This window comes from Bos grunniens, chromosome 4, assembly GCF_055505025.1.
Source record: "Bos grunniens cultivar Pamir isolate PY7600 chromosome 4, Bosgru_T2T1.0, whole genome shotgun sequence".
NCBI lineage: Eukaryota > Metazoa > Chordata > Mammalia > Artiodactyla > Bovidae > Bos > Bos grunniens.
In genome coordinates, this window is record NC_141168.1 from 48588080 (window position 1) to 48613669 (window position 25590).

A 25590-nucleotide genomic window follows, 5' to 3' on the forward strand; every position below is an offset into this window, starting at 1 on the left:
GAAATTATGCTTGCAGGTGTGGGCCTAGTAAAGCCTTGTTATTATCAAGAGTGGAGGCTCTGGCTCCAAGACAGCTTCCTGGGCAGTGTTGAGCCACGAGGTAATGAAAAGCTGGCAGAAGATAGCATTTCAGTGGCTTGACCTCTCAGTCACTCTTGTGATCCCAGAGAAGACACACCTATCTGAAGAGAGAATTGTAATTCTAGTAACAAAGATTGGACTTTTTCAGTCCTTTAAGGGAAAAGTGACATAGGGGCAGTGAGAAATGTAGTTTACTACACAGGTCCTAAATTCCTCTCCACTCTCCCTAAGTGCTAGGAGGTCCTAAGAGATTACTGGGGGAGAGAAGAAAATGAGGTTGATGACAGCATGGTGAGGCCTTCTCACTGGTCCCAGCCTCTTTGAGTCCTCATGGGAACATGTGTGAAATTTTCTCTAACAGTAGACATTTGAGACCCTACATAAGAGGGGAAAGAAGAAGACTGAAGCTCAACTCCTCCATTTTGGATATGGGAGACTAGGACTCAGAGGTAAAGTGATTTGACTTAGATGTGACATTTTAGGACAAATAATACAAGACTAAACTGCAGGTTTTCTGATCTCTGATCATTGTGCTCTTTCCATTATTTAGAAAAATGTCTGAGCAAATCACAACCACTGTTTACATCTTGGCCTTCATTGCTCAATCTCAGCAGCAGTAATGAAGGATGAAGACCAACCTGGAGCAGATTGGATCAGGTTCCAGAAAGCACAAACCTACTAGGTACATATTGTAAACTGGCTCACTCAGAACCCATTTGCATATCTTGTCTTCCTATACTATAAAGCTGGAAAGTTAAAACTTTCCTTCCCAGACTCCCTTGCAGCTAGAAGAAACCATGTGAGATCTGGGGAGTAAGATATAAGTTCAAGTCAGCTGGTTCTGTCTCTTCTGCTTCTTCTTTCTCTCTGACTAGAATGTGAGCTTGATATTAGAGGGGTATCTGTCATCCTCAGGATGCTAGGGCAAGCCCCTTGATGATATTTCAAGGTAATGTACTAGCCCTGATTTGCTTAAACCCAGACTTCTTCTCACCAGGGTAAAGAAATCCCTTCCTTTAGGGAGAAAGTCCATACTCATTAGATTTTATGATACATGTGTCGAGGATAACCCTAACTTGTATCTCAGTCTATGAATCAAAAGTGGACTCAAGGATGGCAAATATACACTAAAACAGATTTCAGCAGGGTAAATCCATGTGCCAATTGAGTTTAATGTTGAATGTTATGTAATATTAGTTAGCAAAGAGATCCAATTAAAGAAGGTAAGAAAACTGTCTAGATTTGAAATGCTTTTTGTATGAAGTGGCTTTGAAGGCATACAGTGTGACCTGTGGATATGTCTTGGTAGGATAACTCTCCCGCATTAAATAATCAAGGAACCATGATTCAAGACCATCATTACTTATTTGGGGCCCTCTATCCTTGTTCCTCTTGTAAAAATGAAATAAAATGGCCACCAGAAGGTGTGGGCAAGGAAATACTGAGGTGAAAACATGCCTGCAAACCAGATTGCTCTAAGGATGTTGTCACAGTGGGACCTGAGGTAGCCTATGGCCTGTTGGAATAAGAGGGGATAAAACACAGCCTTAGAATGAGATTAGAGAACTTTGGTTTCTTGGCCTAATTTCATCCCACTGGAGACAATTATCTTATGAGGTGATATTAGCTGTAGCATTAACATTTAAAGAATCATGTTCTCATGGGTAGACTGCCGTGGGTTTCTGAGTCAGAATTCTCTAATGGTTTGATGAGAGCAGCTGAAGGTACACAGAGTGTGTACTTTCTTCATTTATCCTGAAGGGCTTTTTACTTAGTTGTATATTAAACAGCCTCCACCAGGGACCAATAAGATTAAAAAAAAAAAGTACAGAGTGAATTTGAATTGAAAAAGAGACTTTGATCAACTAAAATAAATGTTTCCAAATGTAAAATCAACAACTATTTTAATATCTCCAGAAAGGGGGCAATTAAAAAAGATAAAATTAAGAATATCATGCAGTAACATTCCTTGGAAAGCTTGTAAACTGATCCATTCTTATGGTACTAAAATATATTTATAAAACCTAACCATTACTTCCCAATACTGCAAAACCCTCAGATTTCTATAAGGGGAAAAACAGGTATTTTAAAATTTGAACTCTAAAATTTTTGAAAGTAAAAAGGACTTCCCTCGAACTAACACTGAACCAATTAGAAGCAAGGGTACTCTGAAAAATACTTCTGATGAGCTCAGCAGAGTTTGAAAGGTCTATGAAAACAGCCTTTGGGTAACTCCTATCATCTTAATTAAAAAAAACAGGAATTCTCTAGCCTTATTTTGGGTTTATTCATGAAATATGCTATGCCTTGTGGCTCAGTTAATTTTCACTTCCCTGGGATTACAGTCCTACTAAGGACCAAGCATGTATTTTCACTTTGGAAAGAGCCCCATTCATCCCGTCTTGAGGCAAGATGGAGGGACCAGAAATTTAAGTGGACACATTCATCAGCCTAGCCTTAGGTAAGCCTCTGATCCACCACTCACAGAGGTAGCCCCTCTACCTCATCCATAAAGGTACATACCCTCTTTCAGAAAACATGTTCTCTCATTCATTACTAGTTGACACATCTTTGGAGAAAGAAATATGGCAAGAGCTATCAACATTTCAAATGCATGCTTTCTTTGACCAAGAAATTCCATTTCTAGGGATCCAACAGTTGCATCTGCCTACATGGGCAAAAATGAATATCCAGTTACTCATTGATATATTTTTTGTAGTAAAAGGATATAGAGGGGGGAAAGTAAATGTTCAGTAAGAAAAGACAAAGTAAATAAATTTTCTTCTTTAAAAGGATGTCAGTATGTCTGGATGCAGACTTGGGGCTAGTCTCTAGTTCAAACTCATCACACCTAGATGGTGTAGCAGACGATGCAAAGAATCTGGGTCTTGGTGACATAACTGAACTGCAGAATTAACTTTTAGTAGAGGTGTCCTATCTTTTGGCTTCTGATTTTGTGAGATTATAAATTTGCATCATGATTTTAGACAACTAAACCTGATTTCTCTTACTTTCAGCAAAATCATCCCAAGAGGGTATCCTATGCAGAGGAAGGTTTGGGGAAAGGCCCTGAGATGATGCTCCTACAGGTAAGATGGAAGGAGTTCCATGGCTCTGTATCCACTGTCACACTTTGAGATACCAATTGCTATCTCAACATCTTATATCTCTAATAATGGTCCCCTATTTCCCACATGACCATTTTCCATCAGTTTAAATGAACCCACAGAAGTAAGTAGATGAGGGGAAACACCTCACAGAGGCCTGCATTTTCCATCTCTGAGACTCAAGAGACCCAATCTGTGGCAGCTAAATTCCTGACTTAGCATTGTTTCTGCCATGGTTTCACTCAGAGTTTTTACTTTTAGCTCTCAGGATTTGTTCCAGTTACTTCACTCAGAAAAGAATTATTAAAGGGTAGACTCTTTGGCAATAAGTGCTAAAAAAATAGACTCTAGGTGGAGCTTCAATAAACAACCCCTCAAATATCATCATAGAAACAGACCACCAAGAACACTGCTATCTTTGCCTCAGTCAGGAAATTGCAGAATCTGGAATCTTCCATCAGGGCCATCTGCTCCAGGCCACTCTGTTCCTGTTCTGTTTGGGTCAGGAAGAGAATATTCACACTTGTTTTCCTCCCCACATAACTTAGTTCTTTCATAACTCAAGGTTGTTTAAAACTTGTATTATGTTTAAAAAAAAAAAAAACTTTTATTATGTTTAATAATATGCCTGGAGAATTGAACATCTTTATTCAGTTTTGAGGCTTCCCTGGTGGCTCAAACAGTAAAGAATCCACTTGCAATGCAAGAGACCTGGGTTCAGTCCCTGGGTAGGGAAGATCTCCTAGAGAAGGAAATGGCAACCCCCTCCAGTATTCTTGCCTGGAGAATCCCCATGGATAGAGGAGCTTGGCATGCTACAGTCCATAGGGTCACAAAGAGTCGGACACGACTGAGTGACTAAGCCCAGCATTCAGGTTTGAATCAAGATCTCAAACAACTGAATCTGAACTAAGCCACATCTGAACCCTAGTAGCAAGTGAGGCTGGGAAGCTAATGATTACCTGCCAGCCTCTGGAGTCCTGGGAGACTGGAGGTATCCTGCAGCGGGTTTCCAGGAACATCCAATCCACAATATCCACGGTCCCCAAAGTGCAAACAACATAGCCTCACACCAAAAATGGAACTGCCTTCAAACTCAGCTCTATCAGGAATGAAGATAAGACTCCTCAGTGAGCCCACCGGGTAGTCAATGCTATCACCTGAGGGGCATATTGCTCTACACTGCATTTTAACCAGCTACAAAAAAAGAAATCAATACTTTCCTAGAAAGTCTGCTTTCAATGTGGTAAAAAGTGCTCTTATCCCTACAATCACTTTTAAGGTTCTCTTTTAGCAAAATAAATGTTCTGCTATTGCACAAGTTGTTGTGACTAGAAGCACAGGACTTGAGTTAATAATAATAACAACAACTTATTAGAAACTGTGGTGAGAAAAACACAAAGCCAGTGTCAACTCAGCATTGTGGGTGCTATTTTGGAATCTTCAGTTTCTTCCCACATACGCAAAGTGGAGGAGAGATTTGCAGCAATTATCAAAATACTTTCAAATTTTAAAAATTATATTTTCCTGCAATTATCTAGATATTTCAGATAAATTTGGGGGTAATTTTGGCCCAAACAGTCTTTATAATTGCCCAAATTCTCTTGTACATGTACTTCTAGACACTGCTAAAAATACATAGCAATCAAAGCAGTGCTGTTGGTAAACCCTGTTTCAATTTCACAGAGAAGCTGGGAAAGATATACAGGAATCAAGAAGCTTCTCTTCTCTCAAATGTAATAAAATGCAGACAAATCTATAAGAATAGCAAAAAAAAAAAAAAGTCAGAAACATCCAAACTAAGGAAGAAGCACAGCCTCATAATGTCACCATTTTAAAACAATGTCTATTGAGAAAAGAGTCTAGAAATTGACTGTAGCTTCTACTTGACTCCTCCAGAAGCTGAACAATGGATAAAAATGTGAAGAAATAAAAGTCCTTAAAAAAATGAACTCTACCTCTCATTTGGAGGGTAGTGGGCCAATGATGTGAGGGATGGGGTTTGGAAATGAAGCTCAGAAGAAAAGTATCAGGAGTCTCTTTAAATGGTTGCCTGTCTCAGTGTGAGAGGAAAATGGCTCATTCATTAGAGATGGTAAGAACTACTAAGAACTGGCACTTTGTTTTATTATCTAAAAGAAACACAGGATATAACTAGTAAAGGGACACCTCTGATGAATTCCTAGTTTGTGTATTTTTCTTAATGCCTTTTCCACCCATATCCCAGAAGGAAACAGGGGAGACAAATAGAGAAGAGGGGAGGAAGTTACCACTAAGGCAACTTGTCTTTGAGAAATGAAGAGGCCCTGGATTTCCCCAGCATCTGGTGAACAACCTAAAAACCAAATATTTTTATCACTGCATCAGATGCACCCTTAACTAATCAGAGTAAAACTCCGTACAGAACTTTTAACTAAGTCACAGCAAAAGTCTTCAGTGGCAAAGCCCTCCAACTGTGATACCCACAGCCCTGGTTCCATCCTCCCACCCCAGACTCCCTTTGGTCCCATCCTTGCCCTCTCCTCAGACAACTGAAGAGCAGATGTAACACAACCCATGAATACAACAGCCTAAGTTAGGCCTAAGAGAAATGCAAAGAAATTGATTACAAATAGAAAGATAAATACAAGACTCAAATAGAGGTTTTCCTTATCTTGGGAAAGGTACTCCTTTCCCAATTTGGAACCAGTCCATTGTTCCATGTCTAGTTCTAACTGTTGCTTCTTGACCTTGTTGCATACAGATTTCTCAGGAGGCAGGTAAGATGCTCTGGTATTCCCATCTCTTTAAGAATTTTCCACATAATTTTCCACAATATCTAAAAATAAAAAAGAATGAAATACCAAAAGAAATAGAGGAAAAAAGTAAAGAAAGTCAAGAATTAAAAACTGAGTTCTAATTAGGAATACTTTTGACTGCAAGTAGCAGAAAACCCAGCTAACAGTGGCTTAAACTATGTAGACATCAATTGTTAAGACATCCAGAGGTAGGCAGTACCAAAATTAGTTTGGCATCCCTGAGTTCATCAATATCTAGGCCTGTCTTATGTTACATTCTGTCAGCTTCCATATATTTGCAATATTGCTCCTCATGACCACAAGATGGTTGCCATAGCTCTAAGATTCACAGCTGCATGCAACAGTATTCAAAGCAGAACAAGAGGGGAATCAAAGCAAAGGATATTCCTCTTTCTTTTGAGAAAGGAAATACTTTCCTAAAAGCTCTCAGCTTATTTATCCTGGTATTTCATTGGCCAGAAGTGGTTCATATGTTCACCCCTAAACTAATCACTGGCAAAGGCAAGAGAATAGTCATAAATCCATCTCTTGCTAGAAATATTAATGTCAGAACTAAACTGGGATCTGTTAGCAAAGAAGCAGCAGGCAACTAGATGGGCAGTCAAAATAACAATCATTATTGAATTCAGAGTATTCTAACTTGTTATGAGAATCACTGAAAGAAATAAAACAGATCATACACTTTCTAAAATGCTAGAAATAGCATATAAAGAAACTACCATAGGTTCCAACAACACAAGAGATGATTCTACACATGGGCATCACCAAATGGTCAATACCAAAATCAAATTGATTGCATTCTTTGCAGCCAAAGATGGAAAAGCTCTATATAGTAAGCAAAAACAAGACCGGGAGCTGACTGTGACTCAGATCATGAACTCATTATTGCAAAATTCAGACTTAAATTGAAGAAAGTAGGGAAAACCACTAAAAAATTCTGGTATGACCTAAATCAAATCCCTTGTGATATACAGTGGAAGTGACAAATTCAAGGGATTAGATCTGATGGAGTGCCTGAAGAACTATGGACAGAGATTCATAACATTGTACAGGAGGCAGTGATCAAAGTCATCCCCAAGGAAAAGAATTGCAAAAAGGCAAAATGGTTGTCTGAGGAGACCTTACAAATAGCTGAGAAAAGAAAAGAAGTAAAAGGCAAAGGAAAAAAGAAAAGATATATCCATCTGAATGCAGAGTTCCAAAGAATATCAAGGAGAGATAAGAAAGCCTTCCTAAATTATCAATGCAAAGAAATAGAAGAAAACAATAGAAGGGAAAAGACTAGAAATCTCTTCAAGAAAATTAGAGATACCAAGGGAAAAGTTCATACAAGGATGGGCACAATGAAGGACAAAAATAGTATGGACCTAACAGAAGCAGAATATATTAAGAAGAGGTGGTAAGAATACACAGAAGAACTATACAAAAAAAAGATCTTAATGACCCAGATAACCACGATGGTGTGATCATTCACATAGAGCCAGACATTCTGTAATGTGAAGTCAAGTGGGCCTTAGGAAGGATCATTACAAACAAAGCTAGTGGAAGTGATGGATTTCCAGCTGACCTATTTCAAATCCTAAAAGATGATGCTGTTAAAGTGCTACAGTCAATATGCCAACCAATTTGGAAAACTCAACAGTGGCCACAGGACTGAAAAATGTCAGTTTTCATTCCAGTCCCAAAGAAGGTCAATGCCAAAGAATGTTCAAACTACCATATAATTGCACTCATTTCACTTGCTAGGAAGTGAAAGTCATTCAGTTGTGTCTGACTCTTTGTGACCCCATAGACTATACAGTCCATGGAATTCTCCAGGCCAGAATACTGGAGTGGGTAGCCTTTCCCTTCTCCAGGGGATCTTCCCAGCCCAGGGATCGAACCCAGGTTTCCCACATTGCAGGCAATTCTTTACCAGCTGAGCTACAAGCAAAGCACTACTATATGCTAGCAAGGTCATGCTCAAAATCCTTCAAGCTAGGCTTCAACAGTATGTGAACTGAGAACTTTCAGATGTACAAGCTGGATTTAGAAAAGGCAGAGATCAAATTGCCAACATCTGATGAATCATAGAAAAAGCAAGAGAATTCCAGAAAAACATCTATTTCTGCTTCATTGACTACTCTAAAGCCTGTGATTTTGTGGAAAATTCTTAAAGAGAATTGGGAAAGGAGTATGTCAAGGCTATATATTGTCACCCTGCTTATTTAGTTTATATGCAGAGTACATCATGTGAAATACTGGGCTGGATGAAGCACCAGCTGGAATCAAGATTGCTAGGAGAAATATCAATAACCTCAGACATGCAGATGACGTCACCCTTGTTGTAGGAAGTGAAGAGGAACCAAAGAGCCTCTTGATGAAGGTGAAAGAGGAGAGTGAAAAAGTTTGCTTAAAACTCAGCATTCAAAAAACTAAGATCATGGCATCCAGTCCCATCACTTCATGGCAAATAAATGGGGAAACAATGGAAATAGGATTTTGGGCTTCAAAATCACTGCAGATGGTGACTGCAACCACAAAATTAAAAGACGCTTGCTGTGACAAACCTAGACAGCAAAATCTATGACAAACCTAGACAGCATGTTAAAAATCAAAGATGTTACTTTGCCAACAATGGTCTGTATAATCAAAGCTTTGGTTTTTCCAGTAGTCGTGTATGGATGTGACAATTGGACCACAAAGAAGGCTGAACAGTAAAGAATTGCTTTTGAACTGTGATGTTGGAAAAGACTCTTGAGAGTGCCTTGGACTGCAAGGAGATTAAACCAGTCAATCTTAATGGAAATCAATCCTGAATATTCATTGGAAAGACTGATGCTGAAATTGAAGCTGAAGCTCCAATACTTTGGCCACCTGATGCAAAGAGCTGACTGATTAGAAAAGACCCTGGTGCTGGAAAAGATTGAAGACAGGAAGAGAAGGGGACGACAGAGGATAAGATGGTTGGATGCCATCACTGACTCATTGGACATGAGTTTGAGCAAGCTCTAGGAGATAGATGGTCAATGACAGGGAGGCCAGGCATGCTGCAGTCCATGGGGTCGCAAAGAGTCGGACATGACTGTGTGACTGAACAACAACAACAACCATAGGTTATAAAGCAAAAGATAGCAAACAAAAGGAAATAACCTATATCATTAAAGATATTAACCTATATCATTAAAGCAGTATGGTACTTGTATTGATACTTGTATAGACAGAAAGACCAATTGAATAAAACAGAAAGTTCAGAAATTGACACAGATATTTATGGAAATTTATTACTGTACACATAAAGGTAGCATCCCAAAGCTATGGGAAAAATTACAAACTTTTCAATAAGTTGTATGAGAAAACTAATAGATAATCTAAAGAAAAATAAATTTGAAATCCTAATTTATTCACCATACCCAGGATAAATTCCAGATCTTAATATAAGAAAAGAGAGAGAGAGAGGAGGGAAGGAAGGAAGGGAGGGAGGAATAAAAGAAGGAAGAGATTATGAAAGTACAAGACAAAAAAGGGCAAAGTCTTTTTTTTTTTTAATTATAGAACAGGAATTGGCAGTATTTTAACTGGTTGGTCACATAGTAAATGGGCTTCCCAGGTGGCACCAGTGGTAAAGAATCTGCCTACCAATGCAGGAGTCATAAGAGACGTGGGTTCAATCCCTGGTTTGGGAAGATCCCCTGGAGTAGGGCACAGCAACCCACTCCATAATTCTTGCCTGGCGGGCTACAGTGCATAGGGTCACAAAGAGTCAAAAGTGACTACAGTGACTTAGCGCACAAGCATGCACATAGTAAATAGTAGCTGCAGCTACAAAATTCTGCCACTGTAGCAAATGAGCATAGCTGTTTTTCAATAAAGCTCTATTTACAAAACAAATAAAGGGCTGGATATAACCCTTGAGCCATATTTCACAAGCCCCTATAGCATGTGAAAGTAAGACCCCAAACTCAGAAGCCACTAAAAAAAATGTTGATACATTCAACCACAAATTAAATACTTCTACAAGGTAAAAACAACACATTTAGTTCAGTTCAGTTCATTCGCTCAGTCATGTCCAACTCTTTGCGACCCCATGAATCACAGCACACCAGGCCTCCCTGTCCATCACCAACTCCAGGAGTTCACTCAAACCCATGTCCATTGAGTCAGTGATGCCATCCAGCCATCTTATCCTCTGTCCTCCGCTTCTCCTTCCCCCAATCCCTCCCAGCATCAGGGTCTTTTCCAATGAGTCAACTCTTCACATGAGATGGCCAAAGTATTGGAGTTTCAGCTTTAGCATTATTCCCTCCAAAGAAATCCCAGGGCTGATCTCCTTTAGGATGGACTGGTTGGATCTCCTTGTAGTCCAAGGGACTCTCAAGAGTCTTCTCCAACACCACAGTTCAAAAGCATAAATTCTTCGGCGCTCAGCTTTCTTCACAGTCCAACTCTCATCCATACATGACCACTGGGGAAAAACAACACATTAAGGATAGTCAAAAGATAAAATGATAAACCATGAGTAAATATTTGCAACTCATTTCAAAATGGGATAAAATTCCTAATATATAAAACTTCTAGAACTCTCTCCATTATTTTTTGCTCTTCCTAATTATTCCCATTAGCAGGCCAACCTACTCCTTTTCCCAGTCTTAAAGTCTTAAAAAACCTTTCTTTTGACCCCATTTCTGTCACCAATTACTACCTCATGTTCTACTCCTTTTTGCAGTGAAACTCTTGGAAAGAATTGTTTCCAAGATCTTTCCTCTCTTTCTCCTTTAAGCTCTGCTGGTCCACCAAAACTGCTGTAGTCAAGATTCCTACATTGCTCAAGACAGTGGTCAATTTCAGCCTGTATCTCAATTGACTTTTCAGCAGTATGTGCTGTAGATATTCACTTTTTCTTCCTTAAAAAAAAAAAAAAATTGCACTTGACTGTGAGAACACCAAGCATCAAATTCTTGGTTGTCCTCTACCTCCTTGGTCCCTCCATCGCAGGCTACTGTGCTCATCCCTTGTCATCTCCTGAACTCGTCAATTTTCACTCACTGCAGGAGTCCACTGGGGGCCCTTGTCTTTCGTAACTGGGTTCCTGGTCAGTCTTACAAATTGTCACAGCTTTAAACGTCACCTAAAGGTAAATACCTCTGGAATTTAAGTCTCAAAGCTAGATCACTCTCCTTTACTCTGGATTCCTACATACACCTGACTTCTCCCCTTGCAGTCTAATAAACATTAAGATCTTACCATATTTTCAGCTGAGCTCCCAATGTCAACCTCAAATATACTCTACCCAAGGTTACTTCCATTATAATGGGAGGTAACCCCATCCTTTTAGTTGCTCAGGCCAAAATATGTGGGACCATCTCCTCTTTCTTTTACACTCTTCACTCTACCTTTAACATATATCTGGAATCAACCATTTCTCGCCTCTCCTCTTCTACCACCTTGGTCCTAGTCACCATGATGTCTCATTGCATTACTCTACTGGCCTCCAAACTGGCTTCACTACTGCTGCCCAAGCCCTCATCAGGTTCTCAATGCAGCAGCCAGAGTGATTCAGTTAAAAATAAGTCAGATTATATCACTCCTCTGCTTCAAAACCTGCAGTGAACTCTCCAATTTGCTAATGGAAGTGCCAAAATATGTACAAAGCACTCTAAGATCTTTTCTCTTCCATTTCTCTCTAACCTCATCTTTTATTATTCTTTTCCCCTCTTACTTTGCTCCAGCCCCAATAGCTTCCTTCCTGATCTTTGAAAATACCAGGCACATACCTGCCCTAAGGTCCTTACATCAGGCTTTCCTCTGCCTCTGCGGCTCTGCTCATGTCATTTGCATGGCTCACTCCCTCACTTTCTTCAAGTCTTTGCTTAGTGTCATCTTCTCAATGAGATCTGCCCTGACCACTTGTGTTATAACAAGAAATATATTTAATCTTTGTTCCTGGTTCCTAGAACAGAGTTCCTAAAACCCTTGTTATTTTGAGTGATAAGGGTGTTAGGTGCATATTTTGTTCTAATATTTGGTCTTTAACTCCAGTTCCTGACACAGGAACTTCTAAGTCCTCTGGACTCTCCTGAGTGAGAAGGGTGTCTTTTGTATGCTAATGAGATGATTGGTGTCTGGAAGGTCCTAGAGGGCTTCAGGTTGGGGGCTGGTCACAGAAAACCAAGTCATAATTAGAGGCTTGGAACTTTCAGTTCCTACCCTGCAACCTGCAAGGAAGGAAGAGAAGCTAGAAATTGAGTTATCACACATTTCTGATGAAATCTCCATTGAAAAACCCCCAAACTGTCGGGCTCAGACAGTTTCCAGGTTGGTGATGATCTGGAGGTGCTGGGAGGATAATGCATCCAGAGAGAACATGGAAATTTCACGGTGCCCCTTTCCCATACTTTGCCCTTCATTTGGCTGTTCATTTTGTCCTTTACAAAACCCCTTGTAATATACCAAAAAACTTAAGTAAATGTTTCCGTGAGTTTTGTAAGCCATTCTACCAGATGTTTTGTGAGTAACTGGTGGCTTGTGGGAACCAAGTCCAATATAAATTGGTTCAGGTTAGAACCCCAACCTCAACCAATTTATAGCTGGTTGGCCAGAAGTATAGTTGACAATCTTAGACTTAAGGTTGTCATCAGAAGTTGGGGGCAGTCTTGTGAGACTGAATCCTTAACTTGTGAGAGCTGCACTAAGTCCAGGCAGGTAGTGTCAGAACTGAGTTTAATGTAGGACATACAATCAGTGACCACTGAGAACTGAAGGATTGCTTGGTATAGAAAAACTCACACATTTGCTATCAGAAGTGTTGTGAATAGAACTTTCCTATAAACCCCCCACTTGCACTTTCAATCTCCCTTCTCTGACAATTAATTTTCTCCATAGAACTCATTATTCTATATTATGGGAGTATTTTTTGTTGATCTTTATTTGCTCAGTTGTGTCTGGTTCTTTTGCAACCCCATGGACTGTAGCCCACCAGATTCCTCTGTCCATGGGATTTCCCAGGCAAGAATACTGGAGTGGGTTGTCATTTCCTTCTCTAGTGGATCTTCCTAACCCAAGGATGGAACCCATGTCTTCTGCATTGGCAGGCAGATTCTTTACCACTGAACTGCCAGGGAAGCCCCATTGGAAATATAATGATGAACAAAACATATGCTCTCACAGAGCTTACACTTATGAAATGTCAGAGACACCAAGCAAATAATAATACATATACTAATACAGCTAATTTGACAATGACAGCTATGAAAGTATCTTTAAAGGGAAAGATTAAAGTGCTATGAAACATACAATGAGGCAAGATGGAGAGAAACCTATTCTAGATTCAGAGATTATAAAGAAATGACATGCAGAGTAAAATATGAAGGATAAGTGGGAGTTGGCCAGTAGAGTCAAAGGAAAGGAGAGTGTTCCAGGCAGAGAAAGCATATGCAAGAGACCTGGGATGGGAAGTAGTTTGGCATATTAAGGACCCTCAAATTGTGGTTTATGCCCAGTTGTGTCCAATCCTTTGTGACCCTTTGGACTGTAGCCTGCCAGGCTCCTCTGTCCATGAAATTTTTTAGGCAAGAATACTGGAGTGGGTTGCCATTTCTTCCTCCAGGGCATCTTCCTGACCCAGGGATCAATCTCTTGTCTCCTGTGTCTCCTGAATTGCAGGCAGATTCTTTACCAATGAGCCATTAGGGAAGCCCCTTATGTAAAATATTAAAGTTCTAAACCAGGTGTCTGCATACTTTCTATTGGCTTCCCTGGTGGCTCAGTGGTAAAGAATCCACCTGCAGTACAGGAGATGCAGGTTCAATCCCTGGGTTGGGAAGATCCCTTGGAGAAGGAAATGGCAACCCAGTATTCTTGTCTGGGAAATGCCATGGACAGAGTGTCCTGGCAGGTTATGGTCCATGGGATCACAAGAGTCAGACATGACTTAGTAACTTAACAACAAAATACTTTCTATAGAGAGCCAGAGTAAATATTTTCGATTTTGTGGGCCAGGATTACAACCCCTACAGTACGTCTGTCGTAATTTCTCAACTTTGCCATTATAGCAGGAAAGTGGCCTTAGACAATATGTAAATGAATGGGCATGGCTATGTTCTAGGAAAACTTTATTGATGGAAGTGGCTCAGACTATAGTTTGCCAATCCCTATTCTTAATAATAGGCTCCTATGAAACTCAATTTCATAAAAATATTTCTGATCAAGATGTATTCTTTAGGGGTCAGTTTAGTGCTGGGAATCACACTGCTGCTAAGTCGCTTCAGTCGTGTCCGACTCTGTGTGACCCCATAGACGGCAGCCCACCAGGCTCTCCCATCCCTGGGATTCTCCAGGCAAGAACACTGGAATGGGTTGCCATTTCCTTTTCCAATGCATGAAAGTGAAAAGTGAAAGTGAAGTTGCTCAGTCGTGTCCGACTCTTCATGACCCCATGGACTGCAGCCTACCAGGCTCCTCCATCCATGGGATTTTCCAGACAGGAGTACTGGAGTGGGGTGCCATTGCCTTCTCCAGGAATCACACTAGGGATACAGAAATAAATAAAAAATGTGTAGTTCCTTCTCTTATGGCATTAATAGATATTAACAATATCAATATAATAACTATATAATACACTCAAACTGTAGCTAGGGGCATTTAGTAAGTTCAAGGTCCTCTGAATTTATAATAGGGGATCTAATCCAGCCTCAAGGACTAGGAAAATCTAAAGTGACGTTTCAATGTGAAACTAGAAGGATGTGTAAGTGTTGGCCAGGTAAAGAGTTGAGAGAGAGAATGTCTCAGAGGAAGAATATAGCACTATGAAAACCCAAGTTGAAAGGTTATTTAAGGATCAGAAAGAAAGCCCATGGGCAGGAATATAGGGAATGAAGGAGAAAGTTAGGTTAGATAAACCTAGGAGGTACATAAGGCTCAAAATATGTGAACCCTGCGTTTCAATTTAAGGATTCTGAAAATATTTTGGACTTCCTATGAAATTTAAGAATTAGGAATTTCAGAATTAGAAAATTAGAAATTTATGTTCATGGAAGCTCTATTTTAGATAATCTGTACTTGTGGCTTGATCAGGATTTTCTGATTTGGACATTTAGCCCCAGATTCCAGGTATGAGCCTTTAGCTAGAGGTAGAGATTTCAGACTCATAAACCATGGAAGTAGATGAGTTCACTTGTTTAGTGTGTGCAGAATGGAAGGGTTAAGGGTGGGGCTGTAGTTACAGAAGGGAAAGTTAGCAGAGAAGACTGTGGCCAGTTCAGAGGGAAAGAAAGTGACCCAGAGGACAACAGTGAAGGCTACAGTCAAGAGAAGTTAGATAACTAGTAAAGGTCCTTGCAGCTTGCAATTTGGAGGTCTTACTGATAGCAGGTTCAGTAGCTAGATTCAGACAAACTTATATTGCCATGGTTTTATGACCAAACCAAAGTGAAGAAAAAGAGACAATGAGTATAAACATCTTTTTTCCCCCCAAAGCCTCACTATGAAACTTCTACTTCTGGGTAAGAAATAAAAGAAATAAAAAGAGGAACTGGATTTGCCCTCCTGTTTGAATATCTGAAACACCAGACAAAAATACATGAAACAACATTCAAATACATTGGACATCAGGCAGCAAAGGACAGTGATCTCTTAGAGATGGGAAACAATTGAGGGGAGCTGTATGACTGTCTCAGCCCACTGCATGAAGAAATTATCCAGGTTGCAGTGTAGAGGGGGAAACTGAAACAGCTGAAGTTTATGAGTAGAGTACCAGATAAGAGAGAGAACACTCAAAATCTTCAGAGTGTCCAGCTCAAATATATAATGAATTGCTGATCAGATCGTGCACATGAAGAAATCACCTGAGACCAGGAAAAGAAATGCTTAATAGAGGAAACAGTGTGCAGTGCCCACAATATAATCATGTTCCAACAGCCAGAGGGAAAAGCTTCATAATTCAGGGGACATCAGCTATCAATTAAAGTAAGAAGGTGCTTTCCTTGAAAGTGGGGAAAATTAAACCTAGACTAAAGCCAGCTCTGGGCACACGTGAAAAAACCTTAGATGCAATAGATCAAACTACTCCCAGTTTTTTAAACTGTGTCCCATAACAAGGCTTAAAAAAAGTTTTAGGACTGTAAAAACATCCAACAAAACAGCAAGGTAAAATTTACAATGGTTGACATCCTTTCCAAAATTATCAGGCAGACAAAAAAAGAAAATACAAGTCATAGCGAGGTAAAAATAATCCTAAGTAGCGCAGAAGTGATACCAATGAGAAATAGTAAACATATTATTATAATGTACATTCAAGAAGCCAAAGAAAAGATTGGACATATTAAGACATGAAAGAAATAAAAAAGGATCCAAATTGAAATTCTAGAGATAAAACTATATGGTCTTTGTAGTGATTACACATTGCAGAGGAAAATATTAGTCAACACACACAAAGAGCAAAGCATACAAAGACAAACAGACCAGCAGTGAACTGTGGGACAACATATACCTATGATGTGACCTAGCCATTCTATCCCAAGCAGTTCCCTAAGAGAAATAAAAGCATATGTTGGTATAAAAGTTTATAACAAATGTTTATAGAAACTTTATTTGTAATAGTCCAAACTGGAAACAACCCAAAATCCATTAGCAGTTGAATAGATTTTTTTAAGTTTAAATTATATCCATATAACAAAATCCTACTGAGCAGTAAAAAATGAATTATTGATACATGCAACAACATAGGTGGATCTGAAAACAATGATTCAGAATGACAGAAAGCAGACAAAAGATACATACCATGGAATTGCATTGATACAGCTCCAGTAAATGCAAACAAATGTATAATGACAGGAAGCAGATCAATGGAGAAGGGGAACAGGGACAAGCAGGAGGTAGGAATTACAAAGGGACATGAGGAAACTTAATTGTAGTGATGACTTCACTGGAATATGACTAAGAATGTACCCAATGGGATATGCTAAATATTTGTAGCTTAGTGTTAGCCACTCAGTCATGTTTGACTCTTTGCAACTACATGGACTGTAGCCCGCCAGTCTCCTCTAACCACAAAATTGTCCAGGCAAGAATATTGGAGTGGGTAGCCAATCCCTTCTCCAGGGGATCTTCCTAACCCAGGGGTCAAACCCGGGTCTTGCCCATTGCAGGCAGATTCTTTACCATCTGAGCCACCAAGGAAGCCCCATTTGTAGCTTAGTATATCTCAATTGTATCTCAACAAAGCTGTTAAGAATAAGCATAAATAAATGATTTTGAAACAAAGGAAAGAAATGGTTCAGCAGCTAGAAGTGCCTCTCTTTTTATCAAGAATGGAATAAGACTTAGAAAGTGTTTTGCTCTAACTTTAGCAAAGGCTCTTTCATATAAGCATTCCTGAGCAGCCCCGAGAGCCTGGCATTTGTGTTCCTGGCATATGTTTGTGTAATGTGGCAAGAGGATGTCACCTAAGTGAAAAGGATGTTGGTCTTCAAAACCACACACACACACACACACACAACACACACACACACACGGGATTGCTTGCTGCACAGTAATTTATATTTAATTTAATGCTGTTAAAACAGCACAAAAACAACATGTCAGTTTAACAGAATCACTTGTCATTTTAGCATGGAAATAACTTGTAACTTAGTGCTTTAATTCCTTAACATGCCATTTATTTAGGAAGATTCAGACTTCTAGAAGTATTTATTCAGGGAACTTTAAGACCTAATCCACTACATGAAATCCTGACCCTGTAAAAACAGTTTATGAATCTTTCATATTCATTCTGTAGGTTTAATGCGATGGGCAAATTAATGATTTTTTTTAAACCTGTTTCAATTAGAACCCACGTTCTCAATCAATTAATCAAACCTATTTGGCACTATTCAAAGGCCAGCAGATAAAAGAAAATTGCTGTTCATTTGACTACCTGGTCGATTTGGACCAAGAATTTTCGTTCGCGCTTTAAGTAGTCTCTCCGAGCTTAAAACTCCGTTCTTTTTCAGCAAACCCAGAAAGTGTCCCACCTCTGAGTAGTTCTCAGTCGCTACACACTGTAGGTAACGACTAGACTCCCGGCGTTCGGGCGAGTTCTTGGAGAGGGCCGATCTCCACCAAAACCAAGCTGGGAAAAGGGACAAAGCCACAGAAGGTTTTGCTCAGCCCTGGAGGAGTGGGTGTTGGGGTCTTCTAGCTCGGGACTTCGGGCAGGCTTCTGGGAGCTGCTTTAGGCGCAGGAAAATCCCGGCACCAAGTTTTCTCCCCCGAAAACACTCAGGAGTCGTGTCCGCGACCTAGCCACAGGGATCCCAGAAAGCCTTTACCACGTAGCGGATACGGGTACCCCAACCCTGGTGCCCAGCTGGTGGTAGTCCAGGTGACGGGCGACAGAGAAGATCTGGGCTGCTCCTATCTCTGGCAGGACTAGACCGGGCGTGGAGGACGGCAAGGTTTGGCCGCCGCAGGAGGGCAGGAAACTTGTGCTTTGGCGTGGTCCCGTGCTCTCGGAACACGTTGCTGCGCTAGCATCCTGCTAGCTTCCCTTTCCTGGGGCCTGGCTGGCGCTGGCAAATTGGGGTGTGGGTGGCTCCCAGAGCCGAGGCTCGCGCGGCGGTAGCTCTGGACCCCCTCCCTTATCCCCCGCCAACGGGGGCGGGAAGCTGCGGGGTGGGAGTAGCGGAGCGTGATTGCCCGAGGCCCCTCCTGCCGTGGCTAGGGAGAGCCATAAAAACCCTGTTGCAACCTGCTCCGGACACCCCCTTCTGCCGGCTCTCACCCCTAGAAGAGGCTCGCCAGACTACTGAGCCCTAGCCACCCAGCCACGCCCGCCAGCCAGCCAGCCAGCCCGCCACTGTGAGTGCCAAGACCCGCTTACTTGACGCGAAGCAAGGGAGAGGGGGCGCCTGTGAACTTCCCGGGGGCGCTGGGAGGGTCGCGCCCAGATCCCTAACCCCTATGCGCCGGGCTTTCAGGCGCCTCGACGCGCGCTAGCCCCTTTTGGCGGCTAAATTCCACCTGCCCCTTCCTGTTCCCTCTGATGGTACAGCTGCTCTCTCCCCGACCCTCCTGGCTGCGCCGGCCCTCTGGGTTATCTTATGGTGGATATGGAGGGAGAACACGAGCCCCATCCCAGGGCAGCTGGCAGTTTCCTGAAGGGTCGCCGCCTGGAGGGAGGTTTCCCAGGCAGCGCTCCGGAATGAGGAATCCCCGGAGCTTGGAAGAGCCGCTCCCTGCTGCCTCTTAGGATCTTTCGGATCCGATCTGAGACCCACCGGCTAGGGAGCCGTTCTCTCCCCTCTCCCCGCCACCCGAGTACTGTTTGCCATTACTGTCGAGCTCCTGCAGCGGGGCAGACCAAAACTGAAAAAGGAGAAACCTCTTCCCTCTAACAGGGCGTTTGGGGAAGAGGGTAGGAAAGGGATAAGTTCTCAGTGCAGGGGGAGGAACTTCTAATCTGTTTTTTAAAGTGTTTTAAATTGGCGCCGGAGCCTCCCCAACTCAGCGCCTCTCACCTCCGAATCCTTGGCTCTGCTACTGGACCAAAGTTGTTCAGAGTTTTCGGGCGGAGCAGAGGGGCCGGGCCAGAGCAGATCTTGACCTGAACCCACAGGATGGTCTCACCACTCTCTGCTCCCTCTGCGTGACTGGGTCGAGCGTAGATTGAAGGTTGGGGTGTGGGGGTCGTAGGAGTGGGATGGGCGCTGGGGCCAGAGAAGGAAGGTTCGGAGCTTGGGTCCTCTGAATCCCCTAAGCCCCCTTCTCTGCACCTTCGGTGTCCGCAGATGCTGGGTAGCAAGCGACTGGGCTTGTCCGGACTGACCCTCGCCCTGTCCCTGCTCGTGTGCCTGGGCGCCCTGGCCGAGGCGTACCCCTCCAAGCCTGACAACCCCGGCGAGGACGCTCCGGCGGAGGACTTGGCCAGATACTACTCAGCGCTGCGACACTACATCAATCTCATCACCAGGCAGAGGTAGGTGGGCTGCGCGGGACTCACGACTCCGGGAGCGCCCCACTTGCACACCCGGAGATCATGGGCATCTTGAAGGACAAGGTCTTTTTCTTTTTCTTTTTTGTGTCCCAGGGCCAGACAACATCAGGCACATACTCAGCTCTCAGTAAATGTTTGCACAGGGAGCAACTACCTCGGCCACTACTGTCACAAAATCCTGATCCACAGACTCAGGTCCTCCAGTCTGGGGGTCTGACTGGCCATTTCCTCTCACCCATCCCTTTGTCTTTTTTGTTCTTAGAGCAGTCGGGGGACTGTTTGGAAACCTGGATAGGAAAGTACCCAGTGAAAGGGGTCAGGAGGGCGCTGGGAGGTGGCTATTAGCTGAGAGGGCTGCAGGGTCTCTAGAAAAATAACAGCACAAGCTAGGGAGGAAACAGCTGGGTCACCAAAGACACTGCCAGATTTTTCAGCCTGCCCAGACTGAAGTGACAAGACGACTAGAACTATTTCCCCCGTACAGTGTTTTATTTCGGTCTGAACCCCTTACCTGAAAATCCTGCTCCTAATAAGTAGAGATTTAGCATGAAAACATTAGTCTAAAATGCTGAGACTTTTCCCATTTCATAGCAGGTGAGTTCGGAAAAGAAAATGCCCACTTGGTGCTTTTTTAAGGAGAAACTTACAATGATCTGTTCACTTTAGGATGAATCCAGGGATTACATGTACTTTGAGAAATTGTCATCTTTATTCTGAACCCCTAGAAAGCTAAAATGAAAGGCCACATTTCATTCTCAACATCAAATCTTAAGCAAGAAATCAAATCCAAACTATTTTAGAAGTAACATAGGATTTAAAATTTGTTTCCAAAATTAATTCATCTTAGTTTTGAATCTTTCAATTTTTAAAATTACTGAGATCAAATGTCCTTAATAAGCTGAAAACAATGAGCTTTATTACTGAGATCAAATGCCCTTAATAAGCTGAAAACAATGAGCTTTTTACAAAGTTTAATGTTATTTAACATATTTAAGTTATGTTTTTAAAGTATTGTTTTTTCTTTGCTGTTTTACTGTATTTCAAGGAATAGTTGGAAAGAATTTAAAGTGGGGAAGAATTTGTATTAAAGAAAACTCTAACTTTGATGAAACTTTCTGTTTCATCAAAAAGCTTTTAAAGAACCAATTTATATGAAATTAGAAATATATGAAAATGCTAGAATTAAATAGCATTGGTTTATGATCCCTGAAGTCTGATACTTTTCATTAGTGAAAAGCAAGAATGTCTTATATCTTAATAGACCTTCAGAAAGTTAATTGCTTCATATTCTTGCTTATGCATCATAAAGACCAGAGAAAAAACTGTACAAATTGTTTTTTTTTTCCCCTAGGAAAGACTTTGTTAGTTATTTAGTCCGTTAATTATAGCATATAGTGGAACTTAGTTTTACAAAGATGATTGATATAAACCTTTACCATTGTGTAAAGCTTTGGCATTTCAAAATGTTTTCCTAGGCATTACTTTGTTCAGTCTTTACCTCAAAGCTTTGAAGTGAGTATAATTATCCCCAGTTTACAGATCATGAAATTAAGGACATTTCATGAAAACCTTTTTTAGGGGTGATTAAATTGGAGCCCTCCTCTTGATCTCTGGATGTTGTCACTACTATCAGCACTTAGAGTGATCTTCAACACCTTTGAGGAGGAGAAAATAAGGGAAAGGGCTAAGATTCAGGTTAGCAAGTGTTCCTGAAGCAGTTTCCTATCTCCTTTTCATATAAGTTCCTTCTTAGAAACACTCAGAGGCTCATAATCTGCACCCATCACCTCCATTCTATACTCTCATCATCTTCCCACCACACACATCCACTCATCTGCACATTTGTATTTTTGAAAATTACGTTTATACACATACATTTTAATTTGGTATAGATGGTACTGTGATATTTTCTTTCCTCCCCTTTTCTACTTGGTTCATGTTCTAAAGCTATATACTCCTCGTTCATTGCTTCCAAAGGTGGCATCATTTATTCTAGAGCATAGATCTACTGCATTTTATTTTTACAGTCATCTATATCAGTGGTTCTCAACTGGGGTTGACTTTATGCTCCCCAAGACATTGGGCAATATCTGGAGACGTTTTCAGTTGTCATAATGGTGGGATGGGGTAGGGTGGGGTGGCATGGGGGCTACTACTGGCATCTAGTGAGTAGAGGCCAGGGATGCTGCTGAACATCCTGCGGTCCCTAGGACAGCCCTTGACAATAAAGAATTATCCAGCTCAAAATGTGCACAGTGCCAAGACTGAGAAACTCAGCCCTGGACTAGAGTTTCTTCCTCCTAGTCTCATTGTTACCATCTGGGGAACTTTTAGAATATACTGATGCTGAGCTGCACCCCTGAGGAGTTAAATCAGAATCTCCCAGAGGGTGGGACGTGGGCTTTTTCAAAACCCCCAGGGTGATTCTAATATCTAGCCAGGTTTGATTTTCCTAGAGATGCTATCTTTGAAAGATAAAGCATTGTCAAGAAGAAGGATAATCCAGAATTAATTCGAGATGGGAGAACAGTCATTGATGCTGCTCTGGGTACCTACTACTTTCTGACTACAAATTCTGCTATTGCAGACTTAAGTTCTCTAATGGTAAATTGGGGAAAATATTCACCAGTTCTTTAATTCACTGGAGCATGATGAAAATAAACGAGTTAAGGTTGCCCAAGAGTTTTAGGATTAGTAAAATCAACTGATGGACAGAATAAATACATATAAATTGCTGCCTACAGTCTGATATCACAACACCAGAAAATCTTTGAGGAAATCTCACAAATGATGGGGGCGAGAGAGGTGGCTTTGCTTTTGTATTCCTTGAGTCCCTGCAAAGGAGCAATAATAGGAACATTTTCCTCCAAATTTAGATTTAATTGTGCTTGATAGGCAGCTAGCATATACTCTCTATCAGCTTTATTCCACTGTTTTATCTGATATCTAATCAATCCACAGTAGACTACTTTTTTATTTGTGAAAAAAAGCAGCTACTGATGTCCAATGCTCTTTTTGAGAAAGGGAAAAATAGTGTCTTCAAAAAAATACAACTTGGTGTAGATTTCTCAGCTCCTTTTGCAGAGAGAGAGAGACAGACAAACAGACCAGGTCCTCACTCACCTGGGGCCAGCAGCATATACTACCCTGGCAGGAAAACATAACCTTGAATCCATATATTGTTCTACCCATACCCTGCTATGGGAGAAAAGAGACCAAGAACATTTCTATGGACCAGTAGGTTTCCTTCATATTTTCAGGGCAGTTTAAAATCATGTTAGGAGAGAAGACTTTTAGCTTTTGGCACCCCAAATAAACATGGAAAATATAGGACTCAGAATCTGTTGGTAGCTGTGAGAATGGATGCATTTCAGCAGCAGTAATGTGCATTTTTGTATATCACTCTGTTGCTTTCAGAGCATTGTGACTTACAGTGGATATTCATCAAGATTCTAATTTAAGCAGGAGTTATGATTTTGTTGATGTTTTATATTTAATACCACAAATCTTTCTTTTCTAAAGGTGTTTATGGTTTCTCCAAACTTGCCTTAAAGGACTTTTACTCCCCCAACCCATTTTTTTCTTCCAGATACGGGAAACGATCTAGCCCCGAGACCCTGATTTCAGACCTCTTGATGAGAGAAAGCACGGGAAACATTCCCAGAACTAGGTATGAAAAGACTTATGTGGGAACACTGTTGCAGAGCTCAAGGTGGTCAGGGAAAGGAAATCAGAGAGGACTGCTGGAAGAAGGTGTTGGGATGGGGTCCTCCAGACCAGGTAAGATTTGGACAGAAAGAGTGATGGGGAACAGAGCATGGAGGACCTTTCTCTTCACATACTCATTTACAAATCTCTGAACTTGTGGGATAATATTTTCTGATTCAACTTAATTTGATGCTCCTTTGAAATTTTCAAATATAAATGATTTTTGCCTCAAAAATTACTCTATAGAAAATTTCTGATTGACTTAGATTGGGGAAGCATAGGGTATGCCCTAATATCTACATTGAAATAACCAACTGTCTGTCTTTGGCTGAGGTAATCTTTAGTTCTTATAGTCTACGCAGAGGATTTACACATCCTTGGAAATGTTCCCTCCTGGCTTCACTCCAGTCACGCTGGTTTTACAAGAAGCTGTAGATAAATCAAGGGGTGCTCCTGTTTACTTTTTGACTTATTTTAGTTCATCTGATGTCACATTGTAATTTATCACATTCAGTGAATGAGCATTGAACAACATGTTATTCTTAGGGCTTGCTTGGAAACTTGGGGCTTTCTTGGAGTGTGGAGCTGCCTTAGGACAGGTGCCCTCTAATATCTAGGTGTCAAACATTGGGCTGGGGTCATTCTAGGTAAAGACTGAAAGTGAAAAGACGCCTGCTCCTCCTCCTTTTCCATAGCTGGCTCTCCTGTCCCAGGCCCACTGTCCCTTCCCCCAGTAAGATGGCCTGTCTACCTTAAACCCAGAGCTCTACAACATCAAGAACCAAGCTCCCCAGAAGAGGTCACTAGAACACTTGCTCAGTGCATGTGACTGGCTTGTCACTCTTCATTGGGTTCTCCCTCTGTTCTCTTGTGGAATGGCCAGGCAGTGTGAAGGTGCAAGTCTAGAGTTGTCAGGTTTGTTTTCTCTGAAGGACACACAATTTGGATTGGAATAAAACTCAGTGCTCTTGTCCCTGGTGGCACTAGCAGACTTGAACAGCAAATGCAAGGGAAGCAGGTGAAAACTCATAAAGGTGGTTTTAAAATACTAAGCAATACATGCTTTAATGTTTCATTAATAGGCATATGATGTTTGTCACAGTAATAAGTTTAGGATATGCTATATCTACTCAAGATTAGAAATATGATCATCCAGACCAACCTACAGCCTTAACGCTGTTCTTTGTTTTGTGGCCCAAAGTCACATGGCTGGTGAATGAAATAGAGTTAATTGTACTCTGACAGCTTCAATCATGTGCACTTAGAAGGAGACAAAACCTGACAGCCTTAAAATTGCCTGTGAATGTGATTTTATTCAAAAGGGTTCTTTATAGTCTATTAAACAGCATCTTACTGTATAAAAAGCCTTGCAGGAAAACACAGGAAGCATATTCAGAGTTGAATAACAATAACTTTCTTTTTACAGTTTCGTGTGATTCCTATAGTTTTGATCTTCAGAAATATTGCAGAGTTCTTTGGCTTCTTTGATAAATACCGAGCCTTTTAAATATTCCCTCTGAGATTTGCCTGAGACTCCCGTTAACATGAGTGAAGCTACTCAGCTGGGTCTCTGTACATTATGCCACTGTCTCCCACTCTGATATTCTACATGGTCTCCTATTTAGAATGCCAGCAGCCTTTTCAACAGTTTCTGATCATCTTTAAGTTCTGAGCTGGATGTCTCACCCTTGCAAGCCTCTCAGGAAGTTAGAAGCTTCTCTTACGTGCTTTGCTTTTTGTGTTTGACAGGCTGGAAGACCCTTCTATGTGGTGATGGGAAATGAAACTTGCTCTCCAGTCTCTGCCTCTTTTTCAGCCCCCATTTCATCCTGTAAAACTAGAGTCTGCCAGTCCTCCCAATGCATGCAGCCCCTGTTCTCACCTCTGCAGTTTCCCTTTGTCATCATTGTATATATGTGTGTTTAAATAAAGCACTATGCACTCAAAA

The 25590-nt window shown here is 41.3% G+C and overlaps 1 protein-coding gene across 4 annotated transcripts; it reads left to right on the top strand.

Moving 5' to 3' along the window:
* Positions 1-444: 444 nt before the first annotated feature.
* Positions 445-25590, top strand: NPY (neuropeptide Y). Of its 4 annotated transcripts, XM_086396282.1 has the most exons (6): positions 445-530; positions 632-763; positions 3099-3170; positions 19729-19916; positions 23524-23604; positions 25392-25590. In XM_086396282.1, exons 3-6 carry the CDS (start codon positions 3156-3158, stop codon positions 25414-25416), a joined length of 309 nt encoding a protein of 102 aa, XP_086252408.1. In that variant the 5' UTR covers positions 445-530; positions 632-763; positions 3099-3155; the 3' UTR covers positions 25417-25590. The 4 variants fall into 4 exon arrangements, with proteins under 4 accessions (XP_086252408.1, XP_086252409.1, XP_086252410.1 ...); XM_086396283.1 differs by lacking the exons at positions 445-530; positions 632-763; positions 3099-3170 and adding an exon at positions 18092-18799; XM_086396284.1 differs by lacking the exons at positions 445-530; positions 632-763; positions 3099-3170 and adding an exon at positions 18869-19612.

Excerpts from the sequence above, each read along its gene's own strand:
- NPY (XM_086396282.1), top strand. Across the intron at positions 19,917-23,523 it reads AATCTCATCACCAGGCAGAG|ATACGGGAAACGATCTAGCC; the intron begins GTAGGTGGGCTG and ends TTTTTCTTCCAG. Across the intron at positions 23,605-25,391 it reads GGAAACATTCCCAGAACTAG|GCTGGAAGACCCTTCTATGT; the intron begins GTATGAAAAGAC and ends TGTGTTTGACAG.